This window comes from Rhinoraja longicauda, chromosome 13, assembly GCF_053455715.1.
Source record: "Rhinoraja longicauda isolate Sanriku21f chromosome 13, sRhiLon1.1, whole genome shotgun sequence".
Classification (NCBI taxonomy): domain Eukaryota; kingdom Metazoa; phylum Chordata; class Chondrichthyes; order Rajiformes; family Arhynchobatidae; genus Rhinoraja; species Rhinoraja longicauda.
This window is the reverse complement of record NC_135965.1, coordinates 36,895,628-36,918,766: the sequence shown is the minus strand read 5'-3', so window position 1 is coordinate 36,918,766 and position 23,139 is coordinate 36,895,628. Positions and strand designations below refer to the sequence as shown.

Here is a 23,139-nt window from a genome sequence, read left to right as displayed (position 1 = left end):
TTTAATGAAATGCTAAATATGTGGATTGGATGGTCTAGACTAAGAAAATGCAGAATGTAAGTAATGAGGTAAACTAAGTTAATGTGTAGGAAAGAACTGCAGATGCTGGTTTAAATCGAAGGTAGACACAAAATGCTGGAGTAACTCAGCGGGACAGGCAGCATCTCTGGAGAGAAGGAATGGGTGACATCTCAGACTGAAGAAGGGTCTCAACCCGAAACATCACCCATTCCTTCTATCCAGAGATCCCACCTGTCCTGCTGAGTTACTCCAGCATTTTGTGTCTACCTTAAACTAAGTTAATTGTGTTTTGTAGAAAATGAAACATTTCAGAGGCTGACATTGGAAAACTAACTATTGTTAGACATTACTTGCTAAGTTTGGGTCCTTAGCTCATGCTTTTTCCTCAGGTACTTATTTGATTCTAAAATAGTATTGATCTCTCGAAAGCACTTCAGTGATGTGTGTCATGAAAGACCCGTTTTGCTGAGACTGTTAGCAAGCAACTAATGCCTTATGGAAATGTCCAGAGTGGACAGATCATAATGCTCATCGACGTGCAACATGGCTTGACGTCTATGCTACCAAATTGACCCTCCATTAATCACTCGGAGCCACCCTATAACCTTGGGCATTGATGTTGAGTGGCTCTACTCCCAGAGGACTGACTTTCAAGCTTTTTATAGGGTGCACCTTTCAGTTTTATTGTGGAGGCTGCCCCATCACGTCGTACACCTGACTCAATTGCAACAGGAAAAAGGACACAACATGCTGGAGTAACACAGCAAATGCTGGAGAATGTGGATAGGTGAGGTTTTGGGTTGGGACCCGTCTTCAATCTGAAGAGTCATAGAGCTATGCAGCACAGAAACAAGTCTTTTGGCCCAACTCATCCATGCTCATCAAGTTGCCTAACTGAGCTAGTCCCACTTGCCTGCGCTTGGCCCTTACCCTTCCTTTTCCCCTCCTACCTCTCCTCATCAAGAGTTTTTTTAAAGTTATATTTGTACACACCTTTCCCAGGCAGTTCATTCTATATAAGCACCACCCACTGTGTGAAAATATGCCCCTCGGGGTCCATTTTAAATCTTTCCCCTCTAACCTTAAATCTATGAGTTCTAGTTTTAGACTCCCCTCCCCTGGTAAAAAATACTGTGACCATTCACCTTGTCTATCCTCCCCATGAATATATATATCTCTATAAAGTCACCCCTCAGCCTCCTACATTCCAAGGGGGGGAAAAATAGCCTTTCCAACCTCTCCTTTGAACTCAAGCCCTCCAGCGCCAATAATATCAATCAAATTGGGAAGACGCTGTTTCCTATGTACAATGGCATGCTGAATTTCTCCAATCAGTCCTTGCCTTTCCAAATGCATGTATATCCTGTCTCTCACAATCCCCTTGAACAACTTAGGGGTGGCACTAATAATAGTAGGGCGCATGGTGGTGCAATGGTAGAGCTGCTGCCATACAGCGGCAGAGACCCGGGTTCGATCCTGACTACGGGTGCAGTCCTTACGGAGTTTGTACGTTCTCCCCGTGACCTGCATTTGTTTTCTCCGGGTGCTCCAGTTTCTTCCTACACTCCAAATGTGTACAGGTTTGTACGTTAATTGGCTTGGTGAAATTGTAAATTGTCCCTAGTGTGTGTAGGATAGTGCTAGTGTGCGGGGATCGATGGTCGGCATGGACTCGGTGGACTGAAGGGCCTGTTTCCATGCTGTATCTCTAAACTAAACTAAACATACCCACCACTGATGTTAGGCTCACCAGTCCTTAGTTTGCAGCTCTTCCTAGCAGCCTTTCTTAAATAGAAACACAAAAATAGCCACGCTCAAGTATTCCAGCACCTCTCCAGAGTTGTCGATGATACAAATACCTCCATCAGACATTCTGCACTTTTTTTCCTAGCTTTCCACAATGTCATAGGATACAATTAATCGGGTCCCGGGAATTCATCCAGCTTTATGTATTTGAAGAGCTCTGGCATGTGTGCTTCTATAACCTGGATTCTCTTCATGACATCTTTATTAACTTCTTCAAATTTCCTCGCTTCCACATCTTTCTCCACAGTAAATACAGATGAGAAATATTTGTTTGACACATTGCCCATCTTCTGTGACTCCACACAGAAAACCTTGCTGATCTTTAAGGGGCCCTATTCTCTCCCTAGTTACTCTTTTGCCCTTAATATACTTGTGCAATCTCTTATGATTTAAGATTTAATTGTGACGTTGATTGAAATGTGCAAAGTGACCAGTCAGTGTTTTTTTAATAACCTTCTACTTCTATTTAATTACATGGGGTCTTTTATTTTCACCAGAGACAGTTGAAGGGGTTGCAGTTTAAAGTCTCAGTTGTAACATCGATCAGTACAGCAGAGGAACAGCCCCTTGGCCCACAATCTCCATGCCGAACAATGACATGTTAAACTAATCTTCACTGCCTGAACATGATCCATATCCCTCCAATGTCTGCATATCCATCTGCCTATTTGAAAGCTGCTTTAATGCCTTCACACCACCCCCTGGCAGCACATTCCACCCACCCACCACTCTCTGCACAAAAAAGATATTGCCCCACGCATCTGCTTTAAATTATTCCGCTCTCACCGTAATGCTATGCCCTTTAACATCAAAAGGCTTTGACATTTCCACCTTGGGGGAAAAGGTTCTGACTATCTACCCTATCTCTGCCTTTCATAGTTTTATAGACTTCTCTCAGGTCTCCCCTCAACCTCTGACGAAGGAGAGTAAGCAACCCAAGTTTGTCCAACCTCTCTTAATAGCTAATACTCTCCAATCCAGGCAACATTCTGGTAACCCTCTCCAAAGCCCCCACATCCTCCCTGTGTTGTGGGGATCAGACTGCCCACAGTGCTCCAAATGCAGCCTAATCAAAGCTATATTAAGTTGCAACATGGCTTCCCAATTCATTCAGAAGTGGAGCACTCATTCAGGACTCCACTGTGCGACATTCTCGTCTCTGCTGAAATTTTAGCCCACAGTTTTCTGACTCAGAAGCAAACATGCTATTTATAAAACCACCACTGACAACTCTTCAATAGATGGTAGGCGCAAAATGCTGGAGTAACTCAGCGGGACAGACAGCATCTCTGGAGAGAAGGAATGGGTGACTTTTCGGGTCGAGACCCTTCTTCAGACTGAATAGATGTGCAGTTTATAAGTTGTGGATGTGCAACAAGGGTAACAGAAATCTGTGAGTCCGAATTGCAGGACACCAGAATTGACCTGTGGAGCACTGAACATTTTCTAAGGCTACCGAAGAAGGGTCTCGACCCGAAACGTCACCCATTCCTTCTCTCCTGAGATGCTGCCTGACCTGCTGAGTTACTCCAGCATTTTGTGAATAAATGTAAGGGGTTTCTGCGCCGAGCTTTCGCCCGACCTAAGGTCCCCGTGCCTTGCTCTGATCCCTTGACCAGGCCGTGCACACTGGTTCCCCGTGAGTGGTTTGACCCACTCACCCCTTACGGTTCTAGACACTGGACTTAGGTGCAGGAGCTCTTATAGTGCAGAAAAATTCAACCAGACCAGATTTTAAAACCAGGGTTTAAATGAAAAGGCTTTTATTCAGCACTTGGGACTATTGTCCATGAATACTTATACAGTTCTATAATACATGTCTATAAAACACATACCGAATCACACGAATACTTATAACTATGAATCATAAAACACACACAGTTCTATAAGACATATACACGACTGTAAGATGGGGAACGTACGACACATCGCAAAATTGACCAACACACACTCTTTTACACACCCACGTTTATTCAAACCACCCTCCCCTCTACACTAAACTATGTCCAGGATATGTAAGATTTGAAGTGCATGCTCACCATGGGGTTATTACTGGGGTTACTGGCTGTTCGGTTTTGCAGTATTTCTTTTCGAGTTGCGTGCCTGTTCCTCTCTCTTGCATCCGTTCTTCTTTCCGACTTTCTTCTTGACTTCAGTTGACTTCGAACCCGGTTTTCTCTGCGCTTCTTGCCTCCTGTCCGTCTTCTTGCCTGCTTGCGTTTCCTGCAGGTTTTCTTCTCGAGTTGACTTAACTTCTTCTTCCAGTATTTCTTCTTGAGTTTAAAACCCAAAAGTAGTGGCCAGTTATACTGTTTCTGACCCGTCCTATCTCCCGCCAGATCTTGGAATCTCTTTGTTCAAAAAGATATGTATGAGGTTTTCTTCTGATCTGCGCTTATGTTCGGGGATACCGGGGATGGCCAGAAGGTGTAAATTGGGATTTCATTGTGAGGTGATGGGTGTTAACTGGTTTCCCATCACCTACCAGGTAGTTTTCTATGGGCTATTGTGCCCCCCTCACTGAGATGAACTGTTTAGGTCGGCTTGGGGCATTGTGAGTATGCTGATGTCAGCGCCCCAGTGTCTGGACTCCGACCTGGTTTCGTAGGTTTCTGCATGGCCAATACCCATCCTTTGTTCTGGCCATGGCTTTGCAGAAAACCTAGAGACTGGGATGTAAGGTTTTTACCTTTTGTGGCTGGTCACGAGGTCCTGCGGCCATTTTAGGACCCACGGATTGTGACATCCTTTGTTAATCTGACCGCAGCCTTTCTCCGCTATCAGCCCCAGTCTCCCGTTTAAAATGTCCAAACTGCAGCTCTTTGGTTTGCGTTGCTTTTCAAATGAGGGAAAACTTCTCAAATCTTACATAAATGCCTTCAATTTGTACCAGCATCTGCAGTTATTGTCTTATAATGCAGTTGGTGGGATCTGTCATTCACGTCCATGATTTCACCAGTGCTTGCTCTGTCTAGTTACTCCAACTTGTAGTGTATCATTGCGTTCAATCATATTCTGAGAATTGAATGTCATGAAGTAGACCATTCCTCTCCATTTCCGCTACCCACATTCTCCAGAGCAGACCTTAAAATATTGTGGAACCCATTCACGTTATGTTTCACTTCAAGTAACCCTTGCACCCCCCACCCCCCTCTCTCTCCAGCCCTCCCCCATCAAAGTCGTACCAGCTTCAAAGTCGTCTTGAGCAGGGATAGCAGGTCGGCTGGATGGCAGAAGCCAAAGGGTGGCAATAAAGGAGGCTTTTTCTGGTTGGCTGCCGGTGACTCGTGGAGTTCCACAAGGGTCGGTGCTGGGGCCGCTACTCTTCACGTTGTATATTAATGATTTGGACGAGGGGATTGAAAGCTTTGTGGCAAAGTTTGCGGATGATACGAAAATAGGTGGAGGGGCAGGTAGTGTTGAGAAAACAGGGATTCTGCAGAAGGATTTGAACAGGTTGGGAGAGTGGGCAGAGAAGTGGCAGATGGAATATAGAATAGGAAAGTGTGAAGTCATGCATTTTTGTAGTAGGAATAAAGGCGGAAACTATTTTCTAAATGGGGTGAGAATCCAGAAATTGGAGGTGCAAAGGGACTTGGGAGTGCTGGTGCAGGATTCCCAAAAGGTTAATCTGCACATCGAATTGGTAGTAAAGAAAGCAAACTCAATGCTAGCATTTATTTCAAGAGGGCTTGTATACAAAAACAGGGATGTAATGTTGAGGCTCTAAAAGACGCTGGTAAGGCCACATTTGGACTATTGTGAGCAATTTTGGGCACCGTATCTGAGGAAGGATATGCTGGCTCTGGAGAGAGTGGATGTGGAGAGGATGTTTCCATTAGTGGGAGAGTCTAGAACTAGAGGTCATAGCCTCAGAATTAAAGGGTGTTTTTTTAGGAAGGAGATGAGGAGAAATTTCTTTAGTCAGAGGGTGATGAATCTGTGGAATTCTTTGCCACAGTAGAGGCAAAGTCAGTGGATATTTTAAAGGCAGAGATAGATAGATTTGTACAATCATCAGAGGTTATGGGGAGAAGGCCAGAGAATGGGGTTAGGAGGGAGAGATAGATCAGCCATGATTGAATAGCGGAAGAGACTTGATGGGCTGAATGGCCTAATCCTACTCCTATTCCTTGTGACCTTATGACCTTATGAGTCTCATTGTCTATACTCGTTTTCACCTCGGCCACTGCTAACAATGGCCTGTTTTCTTTATCATCATTACTTTTTTGCATATCTTTCATTCATTTGTTCTATATTTCTCCACATCACCATTTATATCTCTCATTTCCCTTTCCCTGACTCTCAGTCTGAAGAAGGGTCTCGACCCGAAACGTCACCTGTTCCTTTTCTCCAGAGATGCTGCCTGACCCGCTGAGTTACTCCAGCTTTTTGTGTCTTTCTTCGTGCTTATTATAAACATGATCTCCAATGTAAAACTGTTATGCTGACTTTCCCAAATGCTGAATTCTCCATATTCTTCCCGCATTTCCATCAATACTCCACGCCCTGCCCCTCCCTTAATTTTATCATTCATTTGCACACGAGGGGCAATTCATAGTGGCCAATTAACTTGCCAAACTGCACATCTTTGCAATGTTGGAGGAAAGTAGAGCAACCAGGGAAAACCCGTAGGAGAATATGCATACGCCCTGCAGACAACACTTCAAAGACTAGTGCAGGAAGGAACTGCAACGTGCTGGTTTAAACCGAAGATAGACACAGAAAGATCGAGTAACTCAGCGGGTTAAACAGCATCTCTGGAGAAAAGTAATAGATGACTCATCGGGTGGAGATCCTTCTTCAGACTGATACTGTCTGACAGTCTGAAGACGGGTCTCGACCTGAAACAACACCTATTCCTTTTCTCCCGAGACTTCAAAGATTAGGATTGAAACTGGATCTCAGAACTGAGAGGCATCATTTGTACTGGTTGCACCTTTGCACTGTCTGTTCATTATTAGGCCGGTTATTTATGAGATTTGCTTTGCACAAATCACCTTTCTTGTGTCCTACATAAGGACTACACTTCAAAACATACTTCATTGACCCCGAAGCACCTTGAGTTATCCTGAAAAGGCAGCGTACTGAGCTTCACAATGAATAATGACATTTGCTCCAGCACCCCTTACGTGTTAAGATTGACGCTAAGTAGTGCAAACTAGCTTTATGTGGCTTAGGCCAGCTTTATGTGGTGCCAGCCATTCATAGCATTGACCCCTGCTGAGGTATATTGCCAATGAATAGGCTGATTAATACTGCCACGCAGAACAATCATGTTTATTAACACACCACATCCAACCGGTGCACTCTCTGCAGCAGAGAAAACAGACACAAGTTAACCCCACTCCACAGTCAGTTATCTGTTGTCGGAGCTAATAAATTTGGGTCCTCCCCAGAAGCAGTAAATCAAAGTGTTTTTTTTGCACCAACGATCAAAAGATTGAGAGCAAAAATAAGGTGTGCCTCCTGAGTGCAGCCAGCATCTTCTCAATTTGAAACGCTGCTAAGACCAGATAGGCCTAGGAAAAGCATACGGAAAGCAAGAGAAATGAGGATTACTAAAACTCACACGAGTGTGATACAATCAATATGTACAGGGAAGAAGGATGAACTGCAATCTTCAATAGAATGGACAGCTTTGGAGAGGAGAATAAAGAAGGCTGGAACAAGAGACAGAGACAAGGAACAACAGTGCTGGCATGGATGCAGTTAATCAGTAAAGATTCCACAGAATTGGCTGAGCCTCTTAAATGGGACGATACTATGTGATGCACAGCCTCCAAGGGATAATGATTTGAACATTTGTTCTTGAATGCAGTAGTTAGAAAAATTGAAATACAAATTAAAATTTGAGTTGGTAACGTTAGCATTTTGACGGGTTTCAGATCTTTTTATATTTACAAGCTGACCAACTACAGGAGGGACTTTCATTGAGAAAACAATTTAACAACTGCTACATTATTCTCAGATGGATAATATATCACAGGGCCATTTATACAAGGTGCAGCGTGTGGAGCTAAAACTGGTGTGTGCCCAGTGACGCAGTCCCCACAGTTGCAGAGGAGGCAGAACATAATTTAGATAGTAGACATTGCTGCTGGCTTGTCCTGGCTTCAAACATCAGGTCTCTTCTACTGTAAGTATAAAAAACACGAGTTTGTGCCACGTGTGTACAGGAATTAATATCGACAGTGGGGTGAGTTGGCATCATTAGTTACGGAACACAGACTTTTAACTTGCTGAAAGGCTAGAGTAAATTCAGGATTTGGAGCCCTTGTAGTTTTTTTCCTGAGTCTGTATTTTAAGGTCACCCACGCTGACATCCCTAAGACAAAGCTAGATTCATTTCTTTATGCGTTGATCCTTACGATGTGCTTTCTGGCACTGTGAGGTTTAGGCTGTGTACAGGTTTAGACACTGTACACATTATCACGTGTACAGTGAAAAGCTTTGTTTTGCATGCTACTCAATCAGATCAGATGATACTCTACATAAATACAATCAAGATAAAAACTACCACAAGGGTGGTGAATCTGTGGAATTCATTGTCACAGACGGCTGTGGATTTTTTAAGGTGACGATTGACAGATTTTATGATTAGTAATGGTGTCGGGGGTTATAGGGCGAAGGCAGGGGAATGGGATTGAGACCAAATACTTTGGTTAACTGGTTCATAAGTTCTAGGAACAGAATAAGGCCATTCGGCTCATCAGGTCTACTCCGCTATTCAATCATGGATGATCTATCTCAATGTCATGTGTATCTATCTTATGGGGATCAAGGTTGGGTGAGTAAGTATGATTTCATAGGCTCAACATATTAATTCAATATAACTTTGTTTACTTAATATCCGATAACAGTACATATTTGTTACTTGTGTAGGAAGGAACTGCAGATGCTGGTTTACACTGGAGATAGACACAAAATGCTGGAGTATCTCAGCCGGACAGGCAGCATCTCTGGAGAAAAGGAATAGGTGATGTCAGCTATCCTTTTCTCCAGAGATGCTGCCTGACCCACTGAATTACTCCAGTATTTTGTGTCTATATTTGTTACTTGCTAATTTTCTGTTGGCGTCTTGCTATGTATTACAAAACACCTGAAACAGTCAGAATCTATAAAAAGCCATATAGTTAGAAAATAATATTTTCATTCAAAACGAGATCTTTTAATCACATTACAAAATACAGAATCCTTGGATGCCCTGATGGAATTACCATTAGGTAAAAATATACAGAAGACTAATTATATGTTTTTAAACTTAGATGGTGTGATGATTTCACGAGCTGTGTAAAAAAATGTTTTTTTTTCTTCTGTTTTTCATTCGGTCAGATCTTTGCATGAAAAATGATGGGCTGCAGGAAAGACCAATTTGTCTAGGATTCACTCCCAAACCCTCTGGCTCATTGCCTTGTTGGAAAATTCCCACAAACACTCCACAGCACATGCAGAAATCACCACTTTTCAGCAACAACCTTGGGTAAGGACAGAGGTAAACAACTCCTTTTGAATTGTGCACAGTGCAATTGAAGGCAATGACTGAAATTATTTGACAATATGCACTCGAAATGCTTGTGATTGAAATTTTGACGCTTCATTAGAATGTTTTGACTGATGTTCCAATGTTAAGGGATCAGATTTGACCTCGCCATAGGTGACTGGTCGGTCTTCCAGTGACCTGTATCTCATCTGCAAGCCTCCCAGGCGCCTCCCAATTACAAGAAAAATTGTAAATACTCAATAGAAAGAAAGAACTACAGATGCTGGTTAACACCAAAGATAGACACAAAATGCTGGAGTAACTCAGCAGGTCAGCCAGCATCAGCAGGTCAGATTCAGTCTGAAGAACGCTCCCGACCTGAAACGTCACCTATTCTTTCCTTCATAGATGCTGCCTGACCCACTGAGTTACTCCAATCATCTACAGGTTTTTTTAATATTTGGGTATTTTCAAGATAAATGGAATTCAACTAAAAATAGAAAATACTGAAAATACTCAGCAGCTCAGGCAGTATCTGTGGCGGAAGAAACCAAGACAATGTTTTAAGTTGATTCAGTGGCGGCAGAGTGGCTCAACTGGTAGATCTACAGCCTCACAGTGCTGGAGACCAAGGTTCGACCCTGACCTCAGATGCTGTCTGTGTGGAATTTGCACAGTCTCCCTGAGAGCGCATGGGTTTCCTCTGGGTGTTCCGGTTTCCTCCCACATCCCATTATCTTAGCCTACATTTCCTCCCATTGCTTCAAAGACCTTGGTCAAGCAGGACTCATCTGAATGAGGAAGGGCATAACAACAGTGTAGAACTTGCAAACAAAAAGGGGATGATCACTTGGATGAGATTGTAGTAGAGACCCTCCAAACAGTCAGCTGGAATTAGAGGAGTAGATGTGTAGGGAGATTGCAGGTAGCTGAAAGACTTAGCGGGTGGTATTAGTGGGAGATTCTACCTTCCCTTATATTGATTGGATCGCCCACAGGGCAAAGGGCCTGGGTGGGTGGAATTAGTTAAATGTGTCCAAGAAATCTTCCCCAATCAAAATGTAGAGGGCCCTACCAGAGAGGGCGCAACACCAGGTCACCTCTTGAGGAACGAGGCAAGTGACTGGAGTGTCAGTGGATGAGCACTTTGGGACCTGTGACCATAACCATATTAGGTTTTAAATAGTTATGGAGAACGACGGTCTGGAACACAAATTAAGTTCTTAAATTGGGCTGTCAGTTTTGGAGGCATTAGGCGGGAACATGCAGAGGTTGTTTGGGCGAGACATCTGGAAAGTGGAAGACAGTTGTACAAGACACTGGTGCGGCCTTACTTGGAGTACTGTGTACACCTTTCTTTACCTTTTATATAAGAAAGATGTCATTTAGCTGGAAAGAGTTCAAAGATGATTTACAAGTATGCTGCCAGGACTCAAAGGTCTAAGTTATTTGGTAAGGTTAGGACTTTATTCGAAGGAGCCCTGATTAACTCTGCTCCTGAGATCCATTTGGACAAAGTATTCCAGATCAAAATCACCCTCTGCTTAAAGATATTTCCCCTCGCATCCCCCTGGTGTCTTTTGCCTATTACATTGAATTTGTGTATCTTGGTCTTTAAACCATGCTAATGGAGACCGCTTTTCTTTACTTTAGATTTTAGACTTTAGAAATACAGTGTGGAAACAGGCCCTTCAGCCCACCGAGTCTATGCCAACCAGCAATCACCCCATACACTAGTTCTATCCTACGCACGAGGGACAATTTACAATGTACAAAAGCCGATTAACTTAGAGATCCGCACATCTTTGGAGTGTGGGAGGAAACCGGAACACCCAGAGAAATCTCACGCAGTCACAGGGAGAACGTACAGCATCCATGGTCAGGATCAAACATGGGTCTCTGGTGCTGTAAGTCAGTAACTCTACTGCTGCACCACTGTGCCACCCCTATCAAAGCAAATCATGGTCTTTTTACCATCTTGATCAAGTCTCCGCTCCACATTTTTGTTCCTAGGAGGACAACTCCAGCCTCTCTAGTTAAACCTTGCATTTGTAGTCTCTCATCCTGCAAACAATCTAATCAGTTTCCTTAGGAAAGACACAAAATGCTGGAGTAACTCAGCCGGTCAGGCAGCATCCCAGGAGAACATGGATTGGTGACGTTCTGGGTCGAGATCCTTCTTCAGACTAAAGGGTCCCAACTCGGAACTTCACCTATCCATAATCTCCAGGGATACCGCCTGACCTGCTGAGTCACCCCAGCATTTTGGAGTAACCCAGCAAGTCAGGCGGTATCCCTGGATAAGTCTTGCCTGCACCCTTTCCAGGACCTTTACGTCCTTCCCAAACAAGTGGTGATTACAGTTCTACAAACCAATGTTCCATCGAGCTTCAATACAACCTTCCTGTTCCTGTGCCTCTACCTGTGAAGCCTAGGATCCCAGGTACTTTCACTAACTGCTCTGCTGATATGCCACAAATGTATGCAGCCCTAAGGCACTATACTCTCTTCCAATGAATTATTAACTGTATGTAATCATGCCTTTGTCAACTCTGCTACATTCTTTCAAAAATTTACGAAGGACAAGGGATTTACTCCCATTTTAAGTTTGATTACCTTTACAAATATTTCTCCTCTTTTATAATGAAATCCAGTTATATATATTTTTTAATCTCGTCCTCTAATTTCCCATTTACCTGTTTCGTCTCTGATGAAGCAAAATTATTGTTTAAAGCATTTTTGCCATCTGTTTGTCATTTAATTGTCTTTCCCTTAGAAATTTGAATCTTGTTCTGCATTTCTCTTTCTTAGTTAGTGCCTGCAGAATATTTCATTATTTTATTTAAGTTCCTTGATCATATCTTTTTAATATTCCTTTTTGCCTTCCTTTTTCCAACACCCCTTTGTGTTGTTCCTTTTCATGGTTTCCCTGAACTTCATCTCAATCCTTTCCTTTCAGATGGAAGTTTTATTTCCCAATTCAGCTCTAAACTAGAGGCAGGTACTTTAACCAGATTTAATTTTTTTGATAATTTAAAGCCTCAATTAAAATCTTCTTATTGGATTATTGAGTCCATTGGTACTGAGGATGCTCAACTGAATTTCATTAACTACACCAGCTGTTCTTTGCCCTACTTTGAACAGAACTGAAAGAGAGAGAACAAAACAAGATTCCTGCACTTTAGCTTCCAGTTCCAGATTTTTATATCTCCATTTCTGTTGCTTCAGGCTGTACGATTACCCATGTGTTTATCCCAATGCTCAGGGGAAGTATTATGTTGGGATTATTAATATCCTCCTCTTTATCCAATTCAACCGTGAACACGCCAACCACACTGATTGTCATTTTCTGCAGGAAAGAAATGCAGATGCTAGTTTACACTGAAGATAGACACAAAATGCTGGAGTAACTCAGCCGGTCAGGCAGCATCTTGCTACCTGACCTGCTGAGTTACTCCAACATTTTGTGTCCATCTGATGGTCACCTTGTTTGACAAAATATTCTCAGCAGAGACCTTTTGCTGGGCTCTCTAGAATAGAATCATCTGCACAAAACTAGGGGCTTTATTGGGACATTAGGAGGTGAAGAAATGAATTGCTTCATGGCGTTAGTGATGTTAGCTAACGGGGAATACTTATTGATATTGTATTTTAGTGTTGTTGCTTGTAGACCTCTTTTATAAGATGTCCACTCTCAAGACTGTTTTAAAGCACTCCACAAATCCTCTTTGTAGGGCAAAAAATCAACAATCCCAAAATATGACATCCATTTTATGGCAGATTACGACTACTTCTGTTATCCAATATCTTGTCTATTGTCTATTGTCTATCTTCTGCTATTTTTTTATTGGAGGACATCCGTGATCCAAACACACAAGGACCCACTCTGCAATGAGTTGAGAATGAAGGACTCAATGTATGCTTGAAGGACCACTTCTAGGAGCTCCCGAATCATTATTGTGTGTTTGGCATGAATGTCCTTGACTCCATTCCAGTAGCATATCTGCCTCAACCTTGAAATCCTGCCCCACAAGAAGTTGAAAAGGCTTATCCCACAGATGACAAACAACAAGGCTGCTGGAGAAGGAAACATAGAAACATAGAAAATAGGTGCAGGAGGAGGCCATTTGGCCCTTCGAGCCAGCACCGCCATTCATTGTGATCATGGCTGATCATGTACAATCAGTAACCTGTGCCTGCCTTCTCCCCATATCCCTTGATTCCACTAGCCCCTGGAGCTCTATCTAACTCTCTTTTAAATTCATCCAGTGAATTTGCCTCCACTGCCTTCTGTGGCAGAGAATTCCACAAATTCACAACTCTCTGGATGAAAAAGTTTCTTCTCACCTCAGTTTTAAATGGCCTCCCCTTTATTCTTAGACTGTGGCCCCTGGTTCTGGACTCTCCCAACATTGGGAACATTTTTCCTGCATCTAGCTTGTCTAGTCCTTTTATGATGATATACGTCTCTATAAAATAAATCCCTGCGAGTGATTGAGACCACATCTTCCTCATCCGAGGAGAAGACGACAGGGGACCTCAAAGGTGCATAATTGGGACGACTTTCAAGAGAGGTGAAAATTCCAGTTATTACAGAGGTCTTTCCCTGGGTCTGTCACAGGGAATCATCCTCTGACTGCTCTACTATAGCTTGCAATTCACAATCCTCCCTAATAGATCAATCGTGGATCCAATCTCAGGGCAGCACAGTAACGCCAGAGACCCGGCTTCGAATCTGACTACGGGTGCTGTTTGTACTGTTTGTGATCATGTGGGTTTTCTCCCAGTGCTCCCACATTTCCTCCCACACTCCAAAGACATGCAGGTTTTCAGGTTAATTAGCTTCTGTAAATTTGTAAATTGTCCCTCGTGTGCAGGATAGTGCTAGTGTACAGGATGACTGCTGGTCTGTGCGGGCTGGGTGGGCTGAAGGGCCTGTTTCCACCCTGTATCTCTGCAGGATAAAGTCTAAAGGAAAGTCATCTGCTTTTCAAATGCCTGTTCTCTGTGGCTGAAGGGCACCTTCCACATTCGCAATACGGATTCTGCCCAATGAAAGGACTCAATCCCCCTGATCTTCTCCACATGACAAATCAGAGGAAAATATAAGGAGTAACACCAACACCTGCATGTGAGCTTTCCTAACTTCAGAATCCCCCATCCCTGGCACGAACAGGGATAATGGAGGATCCTTCTCTAATTTAACTGAATTTTAAAAAAAATCATCATCCTCTGACTGCTTTGCCATAACTCGCCAGTCATGATCCTCCCAAACAGACCAACCATGTATCCATTCCCACAACACCCATGAGTATTAGAGTAGGAGCCGGCTACTTGGCCCTTCGAACCTTACGTACCATTTGGTATGATTACGGCTAATCTATGCCAGTCTCAATTCCTCTTCTGTGCCAGCTTCCAATAACCCTCAATTTCCTGATCTTTCCAATATTTATTTGTCTCCACCTTAAATATATCTAATGATCCGTCCTCCACTATCCTCAAGGGCAGAGAATTACGGAGTCTCACTACTCTGAGAGAAGAAATATCTGATGCCTTTATTGTATCATCCAGCATCTGATCTGAGCACTCTTTCACTGTGGGCATCCACAGCCTCTGGCTCCTAAACTTGTAACCTTCATTTGTCTGACTGCAAACACACGTGGCCTTGGAAATTAAAACAGACCCCAATAAGGAGCATAAACAATTTACCTAATGGGGTAAATGCCAGTTTCTGTTCTGTGAATTGTATGTAATATTTTGAACAAAGATTGCACCACTGCATCTCAAGTGCCCCAATGACATGGCTAGGACATGCACATTGGCACCAAGATTGATTTAAATTTACGTAGCAACATTTGTGTCCCTTTTCAAAACACATTGAAGTGATTCATGGCCAGTGAAGTACCTCTGAAGCACAGTCCCTTTTGTATTATGGGAAAACACCAGCCAGGTATCACACATAATCTCCCCGCAGTTTAATTCTAGGAATATATTTTTAGTCATAGCAAGTTAGAGCTAAATATGTGCTAGAACATTGGGGATAAATTCATAACCATTCACAACTCAGTGACTGCCATTGTTATGTCTAGTGGGGAGCAGAAAGGGCTTTGTTTAATTGCTCATCACAAGGTTTCTGGCACTATCAATAGTGCGGACTACCTGGAATGTTAGCCTCAATATCGATACAAAATGCTGGAGTAACTCAGCGGGACAGGCAGAATCTCTGGAGAGAAGGAATGGGTGACATTTTCAGGTCGAGAAGGGTCTCGACCCGAAAACATCACCCATTCCTTCTCTCCAAAGATGCTGCCTGTCCCGCTGAGTTACTCCATCATTTTGTGTCGATCTTGAATGAATGAATGAACAAGTTTATTGGCCAAGTATGCACACATACAAGGAATGTGCCTTGGTGCTCCGCTTGCAAGTAACAACACGAACATACAGTAAACAATTAGGAGTAAAGCTTAAAACATTAAAACATTAAGAATAAAACATTACGGTTTAAACCAGTATCTGAAGTTCTTTCCTACACATGTTAGCCTCAATATTTGCACCCAAGTAAGAGGATTGGGAATTTCTTGCGTTGAAGGTATTACCAACTGAACTGTAGTTTACAAAATGCAATAGGAAAAGTCAAAGGGGAAAAGTTTATATGTGTGGACTGTGAGACCATCTCTACTGCTCCCACTCTGTAGTGTCGGAAGAAATGTCCCGATCCGAAACGTCACCTATCCATATTAAATGTAACATTAAATGTTACATCTCCAAGTTTGCGGATGACACAAAGCCGGGTGGCAGTGTGAGCTGTGAGGAGGATGCTATGAGGCTGCAGGGTGACTTGGATAGCTTGGGTGAGTAGGCAGATGCATGGCAGATGCAGTATAATGTGGATAAATGTGAGGTTATCCACTTTGGTGGAAAGAACAAGATTATTATCTGAATGGTGTCAGATTAGGAAAAGGGAAGGTGCAACGAGAGCTGGGTATCCTTGTACATACTCACTGAAAATAAGCATGCAGGTACAGCAGGCAATGAACAAAGCTAATGGCTTGTTGGCCTTCCTAGTGGGAGGATTTGAGTATAGGAGCAAGGAGGTCCTACTGTAGTTGAACAGGGCCCTGGTGAGACCACACCTGGAGTATTGTGTGCAGTTTTGGTCTCCTAATTTAAGGACATTCTTGCTTTTGAGGGAGTGCAGCGTAGGTTCAACAGGTTAATTCCCGGGATGGCGGGACTGACATATGATCGACTGGCTGGAATTTAGAAGGACGAGAGGGATCTTATAGAAACATATAAAATTCTTTAGGAATTGTACAGGCTAGATGCAGAAAAAATGTTCCAGATGTGGGGGAGTCCAGAACCAGGGGTCACAGTTTAAGAATAAAAGGTAGGCCATTTAGGGATTGAGATGAAGAAATACTTTTTCACACAAAGAGTTGTGAATCTGTGGAATTCTCTGCCACAGAATGCAGTGGAGGCCAATTCACTGGATGTATTTAAGAGAGAGTTAGATATAGCAGTTAGAGCTAACGGAATCATAGGAATATGGGGAGAAAGCAGGAACAGGGTACTAATTTTGGATGACCAGCCATGATCATATTGAATGCAATGCTGGCTCAAAGGGCCAAATGGCCAACTGCTGCACATATTTTCTATGTTTCTATATTCTTCAGAGATGCTGCCTGACCCGCTGAGTTACGGCCGCACTTTATGTCCTCTTTTTTAAACCAGCAGCTGCAGTTCCAAGTTTCCAGTTGAGTTGAATTTAGTTTATTGTCACGTTTACCGAGATACAGTGAAAAGCTTTTGTTGCGTGCTCACCAGTCAGCAGAAAGACAATGCATGATTAAAATCGAACCATCCACAGTGTACAGATACATGATTCTAGGTTTGTTTGATGTTGAGTTCCTCTGTTTATTTAGATAAATTTAGTTCATTTAGACTAGAAAGGTTCCGTCAGTGCATCACGCTCAACACCACCCAACTCCTCCCCTCCCCTTTAAAATCTCGATGTACAATTATAAAATAAGCTTCTAATGAGTCAGCCCTTGCTCCTAAGTTTGAACTTGGGCACAGTGTAAAACAGAAAAACAACAACAAAGCGTTCACAGCGATACATGCTGATGATTCACACATCATCTGCAATTCATCAGTTTGCAAGCAGCTGTGGTGCTTATTTTATTTGGGGACAATAAACAAAACCTCCATGGTAAAGAAGGCAAGGGTGAAACAACGGAGAGAGAGAGAGAGAGAGAGAGAGAGAGCAGAGCTGATGCCTGAAGTCTGAGAATTGTCATGGCTGTCATTTGATTTGCAGATTAATAGGATAGTCACCATGGAGAATCCTGGCACAGGATTTCAAATGAGTTTTCACATGATTGAACATGTCAGAATCCTGTGAAGAAGAATAAGATGATACTTCTATGCCAGACATTTAGGTTGATTGTGCACAGGTTGATTTCATTTAGCAGTGATGAGTCTGTAGAGTCTGCACATTCAGAAGCTTCGTTTAGTTTAGCTTGGAGGTACAGCATGGAAACCGGCCCTTTGGCCCACCGAGTCAACGCCGACCAGCGATCCCCGCACTCGACCACTATCCTGCACACACTAGGGGCAATTTACAATTTTACTAAAGCCAATTAACCTACAAACCAGTACGTCTTTGGAGTGTGGCATTAAACCGGAGCACCCAGAAGAAAACCCACTTACAAATTCCGTACTGATACCACCCACGGTCAGCATTAGACCCGGGACTCTGGACTGATACCACCCATGGTCAGCATTGGACCCGGGACTCTGGACTGATACCACCCATAGTCAGCATTGGACCCGGGACTCTGGACTGATACCACCCATGGTCAGCATTGGACCCGGGACTCTGGACTGATACCACCCATAGTCAGCATTAGACCCGGGACTCTGGACTGATACCACCCATGGTCAGCATTGGACCCGGGACTCTGGACTGATACCACCCATAGTCAGCATTAGACCCGGGACTCTGGACTGATACCACCCATGGTCAGCATTGGACCCGGGACTCTGGACTGATACCACCCATAGTCAGCATTAGACCCGGGCCTCTGGCGCTGTAAGGCAGCAGCTCTACTGCTGCGTCCACTCTATAACATGTGCTGTGCAGCATTGATCATATGTTCGGTCCTTGGGCTTCTTTCTGCAAGAACTGTGGACATCCCCAGACTAGCGTGGATTCAGGGGTCGCTGTTGGGATGATGCCGATAGTTTCGTTTATTTATCGTCACATGTACTCAGGTACAGGGAAAAGCTTTTAGATGGGCTCGCTATGACCATGCATCGTTCTCATTGGTTGACAGTATTAAGATCAATCCTGTCATGACTGGAAATATTAATCAACCAATCTGCATTTGGCTTTCTCAGTGGTCAATGTTCCCATTTGATCACTTGCTAATCAAAGAGAAATTATCAATATTGTGTCTAAGCTGGCTATCAACCGAAAGGTTGAGACTGACATCCTAGTAGCTGTTGGTGATTGATTATTCTGGCAATTACTTTGGACGTGGTGAGTTTCATTGAGTAAAATTTGATTGATTTTTAACATTTACTTTCAGTTTAGTTTAGTTTAGAGATACAGCACGGAAACAGGCCCTTCGGCCCACCGAGTCCGCACCGACCAACGATCCCTGCACATTAACACTATCTTACACTGAGGACAATTTTTTCATTTATACCAAGCCAATTAACCTACAAACCTGTACGGTTGTGTGGTAGGAAACCAAAGTTCTTGGGGAAAGCCCACGCAAGTCACGGAGAGAACATTCAAACTCCGTACAAACAGCACCTGTAGCCAGGATCGAACCCGGGTCTCTGGCTCTGTAAGCGCTGTAAGGCAGCAACTCTACCGCTGCACCACTGTGCAGTTCTAAATTTTATATTGCAAATTGCTGGTTATGACTCTTAAAAACTGCAAAAAAATTAAAGCATAAGTTACACTTGTTTTGTTTACAGTACAAATTATAGGTGTATTTCAGTAGTTTACAAATTACAGGTATATTTCAGTAGTTTGGCAGCAAAAAAAATTCATCACTTTGGTTTAGGTCATCTGTATCAAGGAATCCTGTGCCCAGGGACTGGAGTAGCCGTGATACGAAAATGCTGCCCAGTTGTTATGGGCCTTTGCCAGTGTTTGGACTAAATGATATGCAAAAGGAGAACCACTCGCAAAGACACAGTGACTCCCAAAGCTGTCAGCTGGCCTCGAACACTGAACATCTTCTAAATAAAGCAACCAGCTCCATTTCAACTCCGAGTAAAGTTACTTGCACAGAGACTCTGACCAACAACCTTGATTCCTGCACTCTCGGGGAAACTCAACCGACAAGTCAGCATCTTGAAGAACGAAGCTTAAAAGCAACTTCACCGGGAGATTTTCAGGAGAAAGACAGCTCAAACAGGTAAGAAGTATCCGGAAAATAAAGTAAATAACATACAAGTAGAACGGAATAAGTTAAAAATAACAATATTTCGTCTCTCTCACACATTATTGAGTTTATGAATATCGAATTAAATTTATAAAAGCATGTTAAATACAATTTCTTTTGGGTAGGAACCTCTAACATAGAATTGAAAATAAGTCATAAAACCATCTCATTTTAACAATTTATTTGTTGCGAAGAATAATTTTATTTGGAGCCCTAACAAAAAATTGCAAATCCCATGCTGAAGTGCAAAATTAGTTTAACTCCTGACCTGGCAAATGTTCTGCTTACATTGCATTTTTACTTCACTTTTTATTGGTTACTAGACCAAGTGCACCCGTTGGGCTCAAACTTCTCCTGCATTGGTGCAGCACCCTTTCCTCCTCCCTCCCCTCTTCCCCCCTCTCCCCCTCCCCCTCCCCCTCATCTCCACCGCTCCCTCCCTCCCTCCTCCCTCCCCTCCCCCTCCCCATCCCCTCCCCTTCCCCTCCCTCCCTCTCTCCCCCCTCCCTCCCTAGGAGATAGATTTAAACTTTTAAATGTGAATAACTTTAAAAATATAACACCGATTTCAATGAAACTTCTTCCATTAGCACCAAAGGGACGACGGTGAGTAAGGTGGGCCTAAAATTGCCGTGTACCGTTTTGGCTGTAGTTCAGGAACAAACAAACAAACAAATGAGAGTTTTAGTATATAGATGTTTCAAACTGAAATAAATAAAGTGGCACTTTTTATCTCAGGGACACACGGGTTGATTTTACACCTTAAGAACAAAGACTTGCGAGAAGGGCTGGCCCAAAATTCATAATTTTAATGGGAAGACATAAATTAAAATCATAATTTAAACTAACTCGTGGTGTGTGAATGACACTCCTCGCTGCCTGTGTTCACTCAAAGACTGGATTTGTTGCTCTGCTGATATTGACACACGTAAATGAAAGGTGATCCCAGTATCAGGATTCATAGGACTGTAACATTATACAGGACACAACTCAATAGAATGATGAAGCCATATTGCAGAGGTTCCTCAACCTTTTTTGTTGCATCCCATTTTAGATCTGTTTCTTCTCTCGTCCTCATCATGAACACTGACACCAACATCACCCGCATCTCTGCCTTCCTCTATTCCAATCACAAAAAAATTGAATAAGAACAATTTGTTTTTTATAATTGTGCCTCCCTTCAAAACACAAGCACAAGAGACATTGGTGAGCAAAAGTCATAGCGTCGTACAGCGTGAAAACAGCCCGTTCAGCCGAACTTGTCCACGTCAACCAACATACTCCATCTACACTAATCCCACCTGCCTGCATTTGCCCTATATTCCTCTAAATCTATCCTATCCACATACTTGTTTAAATGTTTCAAAAAAACATTGTGATAATACCTACCTCAACTACCTCCTTCGGAAGCTCGCTCCAAATACCCACCACCTTTTGTGTAAATAAAAGGTGCCCTTTAGGTTCCTATTAAATCTTTCCCCTCTCACCTTAAATCTATGTCCTTTGGTTCTTGATTCCCCTCTTAAAATACTTTATCTTATCTAATCCTCTCATGATTTTATACACCTCTATAAGATCACCCCTCATCCTTCTGCATTCCAAGGAATAAAGCCCTAGCCTGGTCAACCTCGTCTCAGTTGAAGGTTCTTCCATTTTCTTGCTGCGCTGTCAGTCAGCTCACACTTTCAGCAACAATGTAGGCCAAAGTATTTCCAACTAAACGATGGAACCAGTGTAGCTGATGACATCCACCATTAGATTTCCTCCTGCAGGAAGTTCTGTGGAAACAAGGTTTACAACAGGATATAGATCAGCCACAGAAATTGGCGGAGAAATGTCAGGTGAAGTTTAATCCGACCAAATGTGAGGTGTTGCACTTTAGGAGATTGGATGTAAGGGGTAAGTATACAGTTAATGGAAAGACCCTTAACAACATAAATGTACAGAGGAATCCTGGGGTCCAGGTCCACAGCTCCTTGACAGTGGCAACACAAATAAAGTGGTAACATAGAAACATAGAAAATAGGTGCAAGAGTAGGCCATTCAGCCCTTCGAGCCTGCACCGCCATTCAATATGATCATGGCTGATCATCCAGCTCAGTAACCTGTACCTGCCTTCTCTCCATACCCCCTGATCCCTTTAACCACAAGGGCCACATCTAACTCCCTCTTAAATATAGCCAATGAACTGGCATCAACTACCTTCTGTGGCAGAGAATTCCACAGACTCACCACTCTCTGTGTGAAGAAATTTTTCTCATCTCAAGGAAGGTGTACAGTATGCCATCATTGGTCGGGGCCTTGAGTATAAGAGTCAGGAAGTCATATTGCAGCTTTTTGGACTATAGTTAGTTCGCATTTGGAGTATTGTATTGCAATTCCAGTCACCCCATTACTGGAAGGATGTGATGGCTTTGGAGAGGGTGCAGAAGAGATTTACCAGAATGCTGCATATAAGGACTATTAACAATATATAAGGAATAGTAACTGTAAAGAGAGGTTAGACTAACTTGGATTGTTTCCAAGTATCAGAGGTTGAAGGGAGACCTGATAGAGGTATATAAAATTATGAGGCAAAGATAGGGTAGATAATCTGAACCTTTTTCCCAGCGTGAGAAAGACTAGAGTCAAAGTCAAAGACAACTTTATTGTCAATTTTCAGTTAGTTTACACAGACAGAAAATCGAAATACCGTTTCCCACAATCCCGAGGAATAAAGTGCATTAAATTAAGTTAAAATTAAAAAGGCACAGCAAACAACAATCAATATAAAATATAGTCACTTCAATGAAAAAATAATGAACAGTAGTGCAAAGCCTGTCCATAGCAGCGTTAAAAAAAATGTCTGGTGCTGGATGTGCGTGTGTGTGGGGTGTTAAAGTCCAGGTCCAATGGGGGCAGGGGAAAGAGGAGGGAGGGAGGGGAGAGAGTTCAGCATCCTGACAGCCTGGTGGAAAAAACTGTTCTTTAGTCGGGTGGTGCTCGACCTCAGGCTGCGAAACCTTCTCCCTGAAGGCAGGAGGGTGAAGAGGCTGTTGGAGGGGTGGGAGGGGTCACCCACAATGCTCAATGCTTTGCGGGTGAGGCGGGTGGTGTAAAGGACCAGGAGTGTTGGGAGTGAGGCGCCAGTGATCCTCTCAGCAGTGTTCACTATGCACTGCAGGGTGTTGCGGCTGGAGGCTGTGCAGCTTCCGAACCACACAGTGATGCAGCTGCTGAGGATGCTCTCAATGGCGCCTCGGTAAAAAGTGTACATGATGGGTGTGGGGGCTCCCGCTCTCTTCAGTTTGCGGATGAAGTAGAGGCGCTGCTGGGCTTTCTTGGCGATGGACGTGGTGTTGTTGCTCCAGGAGAGATCCTCGGTGATGT

The 23,139-nt window shown here is 43.2% G+C and overlaps 1 protein-coding gene across 5 annotated transcripts in view; it reads left to right on the top strand.

The window, feature by feature from the left end:
- ngef (neuronal guanine nucleotide exchange factor) overlaps positions 1–23,139 on the top strand; it is a 69,262-nt gene that overhangs the window by 10,957 nt on the left and 35,166 nt on the right. For 2 of the 5 annotated variants that reach the window (XM_078410799.1, XM_078410800.1), the window contains 2 exons: positions 9,163–9,310; positions 19,387–19,743. In XM_078410799.1, the coding sequence (XP_078266925.1) occupies positions 9,163–9,310; positions 19,387–19,743 (505 nt within the window). Of the gene's footprint in view, positions 1–7,650; positions 7,967–9,162; positions 9,323–19,386; positions 19,744–23,139 lie in introns of those variants that run through there. The other 3 variants (XM_078410801.1, XM_078410804.1, XM_078410803.1) reach the window with 3 other exon arrangements.